Source organism: Pelodiscus sinensis, chromosome 2, assembly GCF_052426305.1.
Source record: "Pelodiscus sinensis isolate ZL-2025 chromosome 2, ASM5242630v1, whole genome shotgun sequence".
Taxonomy (NCBI): Eukaryota; Metazoa; Chordata; order Testudines; family Trionychidae; genus Pelodiscus; species Pelodiscus sinensis.
Window position 1 is genome coordinate 248,944,779 of NC_143053.1, and position 12,061 is coordinate 248,956,839.

The 12,061-nt window shown below is 40.4% G+C and overlaps 1 protein-coding gene across 1 annotated transcript in view; it reads right to left on the reverse strand.

The window, feature by feature from the left end:
- Positions 1-341: 341 nt before the first annotated feature.
- The window catches only part of LOC149525458 (sodium channel protein type 5 subunit alpha-like), a 51,498-nt gene continuing 39,778 nt past the window's right edge, over positions 342-12,061 (reverse strand). Inside the window, exons 8-13 of the mRNA XM_089776018.1 lie at positions 10,916-11,188; positions 9,802-9,855; positions 6,269-6,410; positions 5,576-5,676; positions 4,868-5,138; positions 342-3,658 (exon numbers count right to left, since the gene is read on the reverse strand). Of these exons, the coding sequence (XP_089632144.1) occupies positions 2,493-3,658; positions 4,868-5,138; positions 5,576-5,676; positions 6,269-6,410; positions 9,802-9,855; positions 10,916-11,188 (2,007 nt within the window). The 3' untranslated portion in view covers positions 342-2,492. The remainder of the gene's footprint in view (positions 3,659-4,867; positions 5,139-5,575; positions 5,677-6,268; positions 6,411-9,801; positions 9,856-10,915; positions 11,189-12,061) is intronic.

Here is a 12,061-nt window from a genome sequence, read left to right on the forward strand (position 1 = left end):
CCCTCTGTTTTTTGGTGGGTTACAAGACGAATGATCATTTTTAAAATTGTGTAATTCTAATAAAAACAATGTAAGAATTTAGCAATTTTGCCAGATCTCTATCTGGTGTGAATTAGCATAGTTTTGCTGATTTCAATAGTGCAGTCACAGACTTCAATAAAACTAAGCTGATTCGCTTTAATAAGGGATATTGCCCATGGTGTGTACTTTCAAAGTATAGGGAGAATTTAATAGCATGGGCCCAAAGCTCCAAACTGAGAAACTACATAGTCCCGGCAAAGCAGAGGGAATAAGAGAGAGAGAGAGAAGGCATTACAAATATTATTTATTATTTTTGTATTCAAATAGTACTTAGAAGCTCTGAGGAAGATTGGGACCACATTGTGCAAGGCACTGTACATATGCATAGTAAGAGCCAATTCTTGCCCAAAGAGCTCACTATCTAAACAGACAAAAGTGGGGGAAAGGGAGGTATTATTATTTCCATTTTATAGAGGGAGCACTGAATGAAAGAGAAATTACAGTACATCTGCACTGCAATCAAGCATGATTTGCCCACGGTCACATGGGAAGTCTGTAGCCAAGCACAGAACTGAACCCACATCAGAGTCCCAGTCTAATATCGCATCCTCAGCTTCTTTTTAGTCTGAAATCACTGCAGTGAAGAAAGGAAAGCTGTGCTTCCCCTAGACCAGCAACCTTTGGTAGTTACAGGAATCTTGCAATTTTTTACCTTATCTTGAAAACAGAGTTACTATAAAAATCAACAGATTTTTAAAATATAGAATGTAAATGTCAAGAGAGACTGGAGTGGTCTTATGGCTCTGAATATCTGACAATGTGACAGAAAAGAAGACAAATCAGACAATGAAAAGCAAAATGGTTCATACCAATCATATGAACCCATTTATATTAAATAGGATTTACATGCGTGGTAGAAGAGACTAAAGCTAGGCCAAGGTATACTGTTTAATCTCGAATATAATGCACACTTTTTTTCTAAGTTTTTGGGTCAAAGTCAGGGTGCGCATTATATATAGGAGTTATTGTTTAAAGTTTTATTTTGGCAGTTCCGTGTCAGAAGACGACAAACCTCCGCTATGCTGGCGCCACGCTAAGACGGCAGTAAACATGAAATCAACATCAACTGAAATGGCAGAGATTCCTAGAATGCTTTAAAATATTTAAAAACAATAAATAATATGAAATGTACGTCTTACTTCTTGTATGAAATACTTTATAGTCAATTAATTGCTGACATTTATGAAAATAAGTCATAAACATTACTAAAATTAACCGAATTTAAAGGTAATAGAGCGTCAAAATGCCACGTATTCTATAGTCGTACGTGCAATCAACCGGCAATACAAAAAGGCAGGAAATACAACGTGCCGGCATACCATAGACTTATAATTGAATAGACTATATTTAATGATGCCTTCGTATCTATGATGACAGGTATCATAAAATACATGTACAATAGGCAAAGTCGGAGTAAGCATTATATATAGGAGTATAGATTTTTTCATTATGATAAAATTCAAAAGTCAAAGTGCACATTATACATCGGTGCGCATTATATTCGAGATTTTATGATAGAATCTTTGTGGACAAGTCCTGGCTAATGAGATCATGATGTCATAAAAGTTGTGAAGATCTTTAGAAAGAAAAGATGCCAATTTCACAATTCAGTTCACAGTTCAATTTTGTGTAAAAAAAGTCTCACTTAATTCGTTACTGTTTCTGTAATGTTAAGTGTTACATTCATTACATTATTATACTGCAGTAACTTGACTACAATAATATACATAGCACGGCTAGTGTTTAAATTCATCATATTGGAGGAGTTCCAGTACAGTTTGACATATCAATGGGTCATGCAATAGCTATGATATGTGGATCACAGAACTGAAAAGATTGGGAGCCTTAGTCTATCAGGTTTGTAATCAAAGTGTTAATTAGGATACATTTCATCCCCCACCCTTCTTCAAATCCTTCACAAACCATTAGATTTTCTCCCACCCTTTTGCCATATAACTATTTGTTCCCAGATACCTTGAAACTTACCTAACACTCCTTGAACTTGGTTTTCAGTAAGGCAAAACAATCTAAGTAGATGGATGTTTATTAGAAGTAAGCAGCGTGCTCTTCTAATTAAGTCTATGACTGGACCAAGAATTCTGCCTTAATTCGGGACTGCTGCTAATATAACAGCTGTGATGCCACCCAGATTTTTCCTAGTTATAGCTAAATACAAACACTGAATAAAGTTGAAGGTAGAAAGGACAAATGTTACAGCTTATGGACTTCCATAATTAAGGGTAGAATCAACCTCATTTCTTTTGAAGCTGTTTAAAAAGAAGACTGTGTTCGTTGTTCTACATTTACATCATTATATACTGTGATTGTTTTAAAGCATTAATAACAAAATATTAAACAATGGATTGTTCATCTTTGTCTGAAGACAGCTGACAACCAATAGTATATTACATTTAGACATGTCTGCCATCTTCTTGGGGACTGTCATTCGTGTCCCCAGTGACACTGCCATAGGATGGAGGGAAAGATGTCGAGGACACAGTTTCAAACGTGTCTAGAGTCCTCCCATAATTTTCATGCATCATGAATGCAATAAGTCCTTCCTTCTGTGAAACATCTTCAAGGCTATCACCATCACTAGTTCTATGATGGTATAAGAGAGAGGCCTGCTTCATGGACCGTTGAATCAAATAACTTCTATAAGCCCTCTGGATAATAATGGCAGAAACTTCCTCTTGTTTGTGTCTGAGAGTGGTTGTGATTGGTTCATGAAAAAACTTGGATAGATTGGCAGCCAAAAACTTTTCTTCTGTTTGTTCTTTCAGTTTGTCCATCTCCCCAGATTCTCCTAATACTCGTTTGGTAAAAGCAAATAAAATATCAAAACAGTGAATCCTGTCTCCACTGGCCAAAGGAAGGTCCATAGCAATGAGCTCAATTTTATTTGGTTTTGCTATGCGTAAAGGCTCTGCCAGAGCATCTGCAAAGTCTGAAAGTGCAGAATACTTAATAAACTGAGTTGCCTCTGGATCAAATTTCTCCCAGACTTTATAAAACATATCAAAGTCATCCTCACCTACAGGATCTGTACTTTCTTCCGTGGCAACATTGAAGTTCTCTAAAATAACAGCTATATACATGTTTACAACAATAAGAAAAGATATAATGACATAACTTACAAAGAATATAATACCCTCAGTAGGCTTGCCACATTCCCCCACAGTACCATGTATGTTTGGATCACAGTGTGGTGGTCCAGTGTTTAAAATAGGATTGAGAAAACCATCCCAGCCAGCCGAAGTTGTGATTTGAAAGAGACAGAGCATGCTGTTAGCAAAAGTTTGGAAGTTGAACATGTCATCAATCCCACTCTCCCACTTAATATAAGCAAACCTAGCCATGCCAAAAATGGCATAAATAAACATGATCAGAAAAAGTAAGAGGCCAATGTTGAACAAAGCAGGAAGAGACATCAATAAAGCAAAAAGAAGTGTTCTAATTCCTTTGGCAGCTCGGACAAGTCTTAGTATTCGTCCAATCTGAGCCAAGCGAATGACTCTGAAGAGTGTAGGTGAGAAGTAATTTTCAAATGCATTAACAATGTCAGAAAGCACAGTACCTAAAAAAAGGAATAATCAGTTAGAATTTCTAATTTTTCTGAATTATTAACTGAAAGAATTATATTTTTCATAAAACTGATGTATGCCTGACATTAATGTGTTGATGATCTAGCACTGGCAGCTTTGATGGGAAAATTTACACATTTAAAAAAAAATTAATTACTTATCTCTAAAAGTTTAAAAAAAAAAAACTTTACTGAAATGTATGTTGTGCCCACAAGAGCTGTACAGTTGCTTCACATGGAAAACATGTAAGTGTAACAAGCACGTGATGTTATATGGGAAATTTTGCACAGTCGCTGAGGGTATGTCTACACTGTCACCCTAGTTTGAACTAGAGTGGCTAACGTAGGCATTTGAACTTGCAAATGAAGCCTGGGATTTAAATATCCCGGGCTTCATTTGCATGTTCCTAGGCGGGTGCCATTTTTAAATGCCCGTAGTTCGAACTACCTGCTCGCGGCTACACGTGGCACGGAGTAGGTAGTTCGAATTAAAGCTCCTAATTCAAACTACCGTTATTTCCCCTGCAAGGAGGTTTAATGGTAGTTCGAATTAGGAGCTTTAAATCCTGGGCTTAATTTGCAAGTTCGAATGCCTTCATTAGCCACCCTAGTTCGAACTAGGGTGGCAGTGTAGACATACCCTATGTGTGTTGCTCAAAAAAGCAACAAAAATGATTAAAGGTCTAGAAAACATGAGCTCTGAGGGAACACTTATGGAACTGGGCTTGTTTAGTTTGGAAAAGAGAAGACTGAGAGGGGACATGATAGCGGTTTTCTGGTATCTAAAGAGGTGTCACAGGAAGGAGGGGGGAGAATTGTTCTTGGCTTCTGATGATAAGACAAGAAACAATGGGCTTGAACTGCAGCAAAGGAGGCTTAGGTTGGACATTAGGAAAAAGTTCCTAACTGTCAGAGTGCTTAAACACTGGAATAAATTGCTAGGGAGATTGTGGCATATCCATCACTGGAGATATTTAAGAGCAGGTTAGATAGACATCTATCAAGAATGGTCTAGACCGTGCTTGGTCCTGCCGTGAGGGCAGGGGACTGGACTTGATGATTTCTTGAGGTCCCTTCCAGTTCTAGTGTTCTATGATTCTATGGGGAGAAGGGGCAGGGAGGAAATGACATCAAGGAGTCATGGAAACATATGAAAAAAATATAGAGGGCTATTACTGAGCTTGTTTGTACATTTTTACCTACCAACAATGGACATGATGACCACACTTAAATCAAATATGTTCCAGCCATTGGTAAAGTAGTAGCGTCTTAGGGCCAACAATTTCACAATGCACTCTGTAGTAAAGATGGCAACAAAGAACATGTTGATTTTGTTAAGAATGTTAGTCTTCCGAGTACTTTGATCATCAGTTTCCACCATCATAGTGATCATGTTAAGGCAGATGAGAACCATGATGATAACATCAAAGACTTGGCTTGTTACAATGTCAAAAAAAAAACCTTGATAGTTGTTCTGTAGGAGAAAAAGGGAGTATTTATTAGTTATGAAAATGTGGCCCTGTTTTGGCAAGTGTATATATTTACTTTCAGTTTTTATATATTTCAATGTTATTTAATTCCATTCTAGACAGATATATTAGAGCAAGGAAGAGTGTAAAAAATAATAATATAGCGCCTTCCCATTCTGAAAGATAATCACTTCCAGGGTAAATATGTAATTGTATATCTGTGAATGACTTCATGCATATTTATTCTTTATAATTCTTCAGTGGCAATTTCATGGTCTAGAAATAAATCTATGAACATTCTCTAAACATCACTGGAAACAAATGCATTGCATATAATGCATATATTACATATAATTAATACATTTTGGCTGATTATGTTAATTTTGCTATATTTTTTCACTGTTTAGAAATATTTTAGTTGGAAGAACTTTAGTGGCCTCACCAATGGCCTTGGTATAGGTTTTTGAGGTTTCTTGGATCCCAGCTTTTTCATTGCATTATAATATTTTCTCTGTTCTTCTGTCATAAAGATGTCTTGTCTACCTAAGTATATGGAGATAATGATATTATTATGGACGAGAAAGAGTCAAAAATATTGGAAGCCAACATTTCTTTTTCTGCCTTTTTAGCTTTTACCTACTTGTCCTAATTAGGCCCATATGCATTTTAAAAAGTTCTATGGGGGCACTCCTTTGGCTCAGAAAGCAGAAAAATTACTAGGTTACTAAAAATTCAGGCACACGAGGAAATGATTAAGTCACTCCCTGTCCTTTGATCTCCAACTTTTGGTGCTCTCTACCAGCCTTGGCCCACTGCCCAATCACAGAACTGCTCCTCAGAGCCTGTCCTAGAGTGGTCAGCTCCAGGGAGGGAAGTAACATTCCAGGGATGGTACAGCTGACTTCACATCTTCTCGAATAAGTGCTGCCCCTGGAACCAAGGGTTATATGAATGGAAAACATGGGAAAGGAATGGCAATGCACTTCATTTGTAGTGCTGCTTCAATTACATTCAATACAGATGCTGTTCCATGTAATAAACATGAATACATATAAACAAAGTTTTAGATCTTCAGTGTACTCTGAAGACATCATGCAAGGGATATATTAGGGGTCTTGAAACAAAGCCAATATACTTATCTTTTTCTTTTGTTGGTTAAAATTGTCAATAATGACACCGACAAAGAGATTCAGTGTGAAGAAAGATCCAAAGATGATGAAAAACACAAAATAGAGATAAATGTATGGATTGCGTTCCCTCTGTGGCTGCTGTTCTTTCTGCAAAAATGATAACAAAGACAAAAAACGACTGAAAATAATATGGCTCTGATCCTAGAATTAGGTCCCTATAAGTTCATTGATATCCTCCCCCCTCCCAGGCAGTTTATTGCTGGGTATCAAATTTACCACATCACTACAAATGCTGAAAAAAGTTGTTTAGTTAAAAACTGTCCATAGTGCACAGCAATAAATCTTGCTTTTAGTGAGTATACATGAGGAGGGGAGAGAAAATCTACAGTATGACTTTTGGACAAAATTAAATCAAAGGACACCATAGCAGATGCGGATGACAATTTATCTGAAAACAATGTTTCTCTTAGCATTTGATTATCCTTCTTGGTAACTTGAAAATATCTTCTAAAAATAAATATGCCAGATTTCCTGTGGTCAGATTTCCAATGGAGTAAGTGGGCAGAGAATTTGGCCCAATATAGTTTACTGGTATTATTGCAACTGTCTGTTGTTTTGTTTTCTTTGAAATTGTGAAGGTCTACCTTGTCCATGTATGGAAGTGATCACTGTAAATCTGGGGTGGGCAAAAGCCTCTCAGCGGGCCAAATCGGGCCTCCCTAGGGTTTTGGTCCAGCCCGTGAGGCAGTTCCAGGCCCCGCCCGCTAATGGACGTGCCCAACCTGTGACATGCCTGCCATGAGGGAAGGGGGCTAGCCCTGGACCATGTGGCTGCAGCAGCGGCTCCTCCAGGGTCTGCCCCAAGCTGTGTGGCCATGGCAGTGGCACCTCTGGAGCTGGCCCTGGGCTATGGTGCCTCCAGGGCAACCTGTGGCCACGGTGGCGGCACCTCTGGGGCCAGCTCCGGACTGCAGCAGCAGTGTCTCCTGCCTCTAGGGCTGGCCCGGGGCCACGTGGCCATGGTAGCAGCATGTCCAGCTTCTGAGGCTGGCCCAGAGCCGTGTAGCTGCTGCTGCAGCTTATGCAGACTCTAGGGCTGGCCCAGGGCTGCATGGCCATGGCAGCAGTGCCTCCAGCCCTGAGCTGCATAACTGTGGCAGCAGTGCCTCCAGCCTCTGGTGCTGACCCACAGCCACATGTCTGTGGCAGAGGTGCCTCCGGCCCTGGACTGTGCAGCCACAGTGGCTGCAAGGCCTCCCACCGAGGCAGCTAGGACAGCATGGCTGCAGCTGTTGCTGTAAGGTGGCACGAAACCAGGTAAGGTTCCCCATCATACCCAGACACCCTCCCACCTCAATTCCCTCACTTCCCTTCCTCCTAGATCTGGGACCCCCAACTTGCTCCAACATCCTCCCTTGTTCTTGCACTCTCTCTCCTGGCCACTCACTGCACCCCCCCTTGTTCCTGCTCCCTCCACCTGGCCGGACACCCTATTCCCAACCTGCTTCTGCACACCAGTTCCCTCCCAGATCCTGCACCCTATTGCTATCCTTGCTAGCAGCCCTGTCTCACACACTGTACCTCTCATTTTTGTCCCTACCCCGGAGCCTAAGGAAGTCCATAAAATCCACTAAATCCAGAATCCCAGAAAAGTAAATCTGGTCTATGGGAAGCCCCTGAACCCTGCCATAAATAAAGAAAACACTGAAACCTTTTGTGCTGAACTAATATTTTACTTTATTTAAAATGAAGTTTGATAAACTAACAAGAGAAAGTTAAAATGCTTAATCTGTTTCATAATTTAAATTAAACTGTTCTTACTAGCTGCAGCTGGTTCAGAAAACAAGGTCACCCTAGCCAGCAGGGTAGTTCTCAACCCCGTCCCCTCCGCCTGAGGCCTCTTCCCTTCCGCACAAGGCCCCGCCACTTCTAGATCAGCCAGTGGCCACTTCCAAAATTTATATAGTGCCCCCCCATCCAAAATGATTGCCCACCCCTACTGTAAATTATATTGATGTTGCTTATACTTATGCTAAGGAAGTTGTAGGACATTCCACAAACACTGCTGACAAAGAAAAAAAATGACTGAAGGAAGAATTATTTTAAGGAGAGCAAAAGGAGTTACAATTCTGTCTTCATGCAGGAACACATAAGAAAATATTTCTCTTTTTTAATCATCTGTTTAAAATATTATCCATCATGACTAAATATATGCCCAGTTCATTGAAGTCCACTGAAGTTGACCAGAGTCTTTAATGACTTCCATGAGATTTGAATCAAACCTTAGTGGAATGATTTTCAAAGACATAAAGTAGCCAAGAGCTTTGATCAAGGTCAGTGGGAACTGTTGATTGTTCAACATTAGAAAATTATATCACTTATTTAGGAGCGTAACTTTAAGCTTTTTCTTTTGAGAAGCTTGGTCTAAATGTTTCTTCCATTTTAACCCCTTGATTAAAGTGATATTCCATTACTTTTGGACAAAAGCAACTAAGTTTTGAATAAGCCTGAGAAAATAATTTTCTAACGTGGTTATGTCTGAGCTCATTCCTTTCCTCAGAAGACATGCTGGCAGGAGTTAAAGTAATTTTTTTCTTTGTATGGGGGGGTGGGGGAGGGAGAAATACTAGCGAAGAGGGGTGACCTGACTTCCCCATGTAACTCATCCCTTTCCTTAGCCCAGGGTCCCCATGCTCTTCCCCTGTCCCTCATCTCCCCATTCTAGACAGGGGGCTAAGAGTGGTATGGCAGTCAGAAGAGCTGTCAGCAGTTCTGCTGCTTTTCCCACTCTTCCTCTGCCACCATGGAAAGGAACAGAAGCCCCAGGCCTACTCTCTATCTTTCCACAGAGCTGTTTCCTCTACTCCATCTGAACAGCAGCAGCCCTGCTGAAGGACGTGGCTGAGGGATGCTGGGGGGATCTACTCCTTACCCTGCTGGGAGAGGCAGGGAAGAAAGGAACAGAACACCTCCAGCAGATGCTATAGTGCTCCCAGTCTCCTCACCCCACCCCTGTTCTCCTGAGGAGATGTTGCTGTACACATGGAAATGGAAGACAGGCAGCTCTGTGGAGGGGCTGGGGGCACTACAGTGTCTTCCCAATATGTTGTACCAGCTCTCAATAGCTAGCATGGCATACTGGATCTTGCCAGCCTCTTTCTTGCCAATATGGTATACTGGGCTGTCCTGGCTTACTTTCACCTCTGCATGCTGGTTATCTTGTTCAATGTAAGTCCTAGGGATGAGGGACTGTATCTTACTCTGCATTTGTTAAGCACCTAATGCACTGGAGCCTTGATCCTGGTTGGATGCTGGGTGGAATAATAATAATAATAACAACAACAATAATAATACACCACTTATTTTGAATGGATGGTCATCCATTTTAATTCAGTGAGTAGATAGCACCTACAAAACAATGAACAGATTTGACCTATACATTGTATTGATTAACACTAATAAATCTGTAAATTACAAAACACAAGTAAAAATTGGAGAGATTGTTATAAGGGCTAACATTTTAATATTCATGACCTACCCCTTTTGAATCTACGGCTGCATACATAATGTCTGTCCAACCTTTAAATGTTGCCTAGAATAACAAAAAAAATATTAAAATCATATTTAGCTTTTAGGGAGAGATTTTTTAAATTTGTTTACAATATGCTTGTGCTTCTTGGATGGTGCAAAGGAATGGCTGACTGCCCACAAGTGCTCAGCACAGAACTCCCTTGCTGTGTAGGGGCTCTCCCTGCTGACATGTTTGTGATAGAGCTGGGCCCCTCTCACCTCTACCACTGTAGGAAACATGCCAGGGGCCAGAAGGATGCGTGTTGCAACAACAGTCCACTACACCAGTATTCTTCATGCAAGGCAAGGACTTTATGTTGTTTGTGGTTCATTTACTATCTGCAGTGGGAGTCGATTGCCAGAATCAGGGAATTGGAACCAGCCTACTGGTGCTCGTTCCCCAACTTCCTATTTCTGCATTGAGCTTTACTCAGTGCAGGAGAGAATTTTGCCTTTAGTTTAATGAAATTATAACACATGTACCGTCTTCACAGGATAAAGCTGCAAATCAGAGGAGCAGATTTTCAAATGGTCACCTAATCAATTTGTAGAGTACCATTAGACATTATATATGTGTACATTGGAATAAGTGACTGTGCATGGGTGAACTATGTTGCCACTCTGAACTAAGGATGTGAACGAGTAGCCGAGTAGTTGACTACTCAACAAGCAGCAGCTTATCGGATAGCCCTATCAACTACTTGATCAATCTCTCTATTCCCTCTGCTGCTCTGCACTATTAAAGGGACAGGGGAGCTGGTGGTGGGTAGACCTGCGGGACCAGCTCCCCTGTCCCTTTAATAATGCAGAGCAGCAGCAGCAGATTGTGCTGAGACCTGGCACGAGCCACTGAAACTGCCCTTCCTTATTGACTAATCAAGTAGTTGATGGAAATTGCATCGACTACTCGATTAGCCAATTAACTGCTACTTAACATGTCTACTCTGAACATGGTATGGGAATGGGACAGCAGACTCTGCAAAGATACAGCTTCCCGCTCCTTGCAGATGTGGATAAACAACAGGAAAAACTTTGACTTCACTCCACCTCACTGCATGCCAGAAAGGCAAAATAGAGCTTACCACCTGAAGAAGAGCCAGATAACCAGAGCCAACATTATCAAAGTTGACGTTAGGATTTATCCAGTATAATTGTTGTGTGTCATTTTTGTTTTCGCAGTCCTTTTTATCCTTAATAGTTTTAGTGAATCCAGGGTTTTCTTTGGTAACGCATTTTCCAAATTTCCCTGCAAACAGGCTCACTCCCATGATACTAAAAATGAGCCAAAAAATGAGGCAGACGAGCAGAACGTTCATAATGGAAGGAATGGCACCTATTAGGGCATTTACAACCACCTTAGGAAAAAATGTTTAAAAATGCAGTTACTATAGGTATTCGCATGAATAAGGCCTTAAACCACTTTTTGCAACATTAAATTGTTTTGAAAAACTAAGCAATACTTTTTCAGCAAAAAGTTACACACATGAGTAATGTTACTCCCATAAATGCTTACAGTGAAGCGACAACTATTTTGATTATATTAAGAACATAAGAACAACCATACTGGGTAGACCCATGGTCCATCCAGCCCAGTATCTTGCCTGCCAACAGTGAACAATACTAGATGCCCCAGGGGGAGGGGACACAACAAGTAATCCTCATGGGATCCCTCCCCTGTCACCCACCTCCAGAGAAACAGAGGCGAGGAACACCATTTCTACCCATCCTGGCTAATAGCCATTGATGAACCTAACCTCCATGAATTGATCAAGCTCTTTTTTGAACCCTGTTAAAGTCCTAGCTTCACCACATCCTCTGGCAAGGAGTTCCAGAGGCTGACTGTGTGCTGAGTGAAGAAAAACTTCCTTCCGTTTGTTTTAAACCTGCTGCCTATTAACTTCATTTAGTGACCCCTAGTTTTTATATTGTGTGAATAAATAAATAACTTTTCCTTATTCACTTTTTCCACACCAATTATGATTTTATAGACCTATCATATCCCACCTTAGATTCTTACATTTATAGTGTTTGTGAGATCAGGCCCTTCGATTGTCAGTTATTTTGGACAAGGAACCTGTTCTGTGTTTTCTGTGAAACAGGGAGCACTGTTAAATAACAATAAAGTATCTGAAAGTCATGGTTGAATATTCCTTTTTGGTGCGTAAGGTTTTTGTTTGTTGGTTGGTTGGTTAGTTGGTTGGTTGGTTTGTTTTTTTAGACAAGATTCT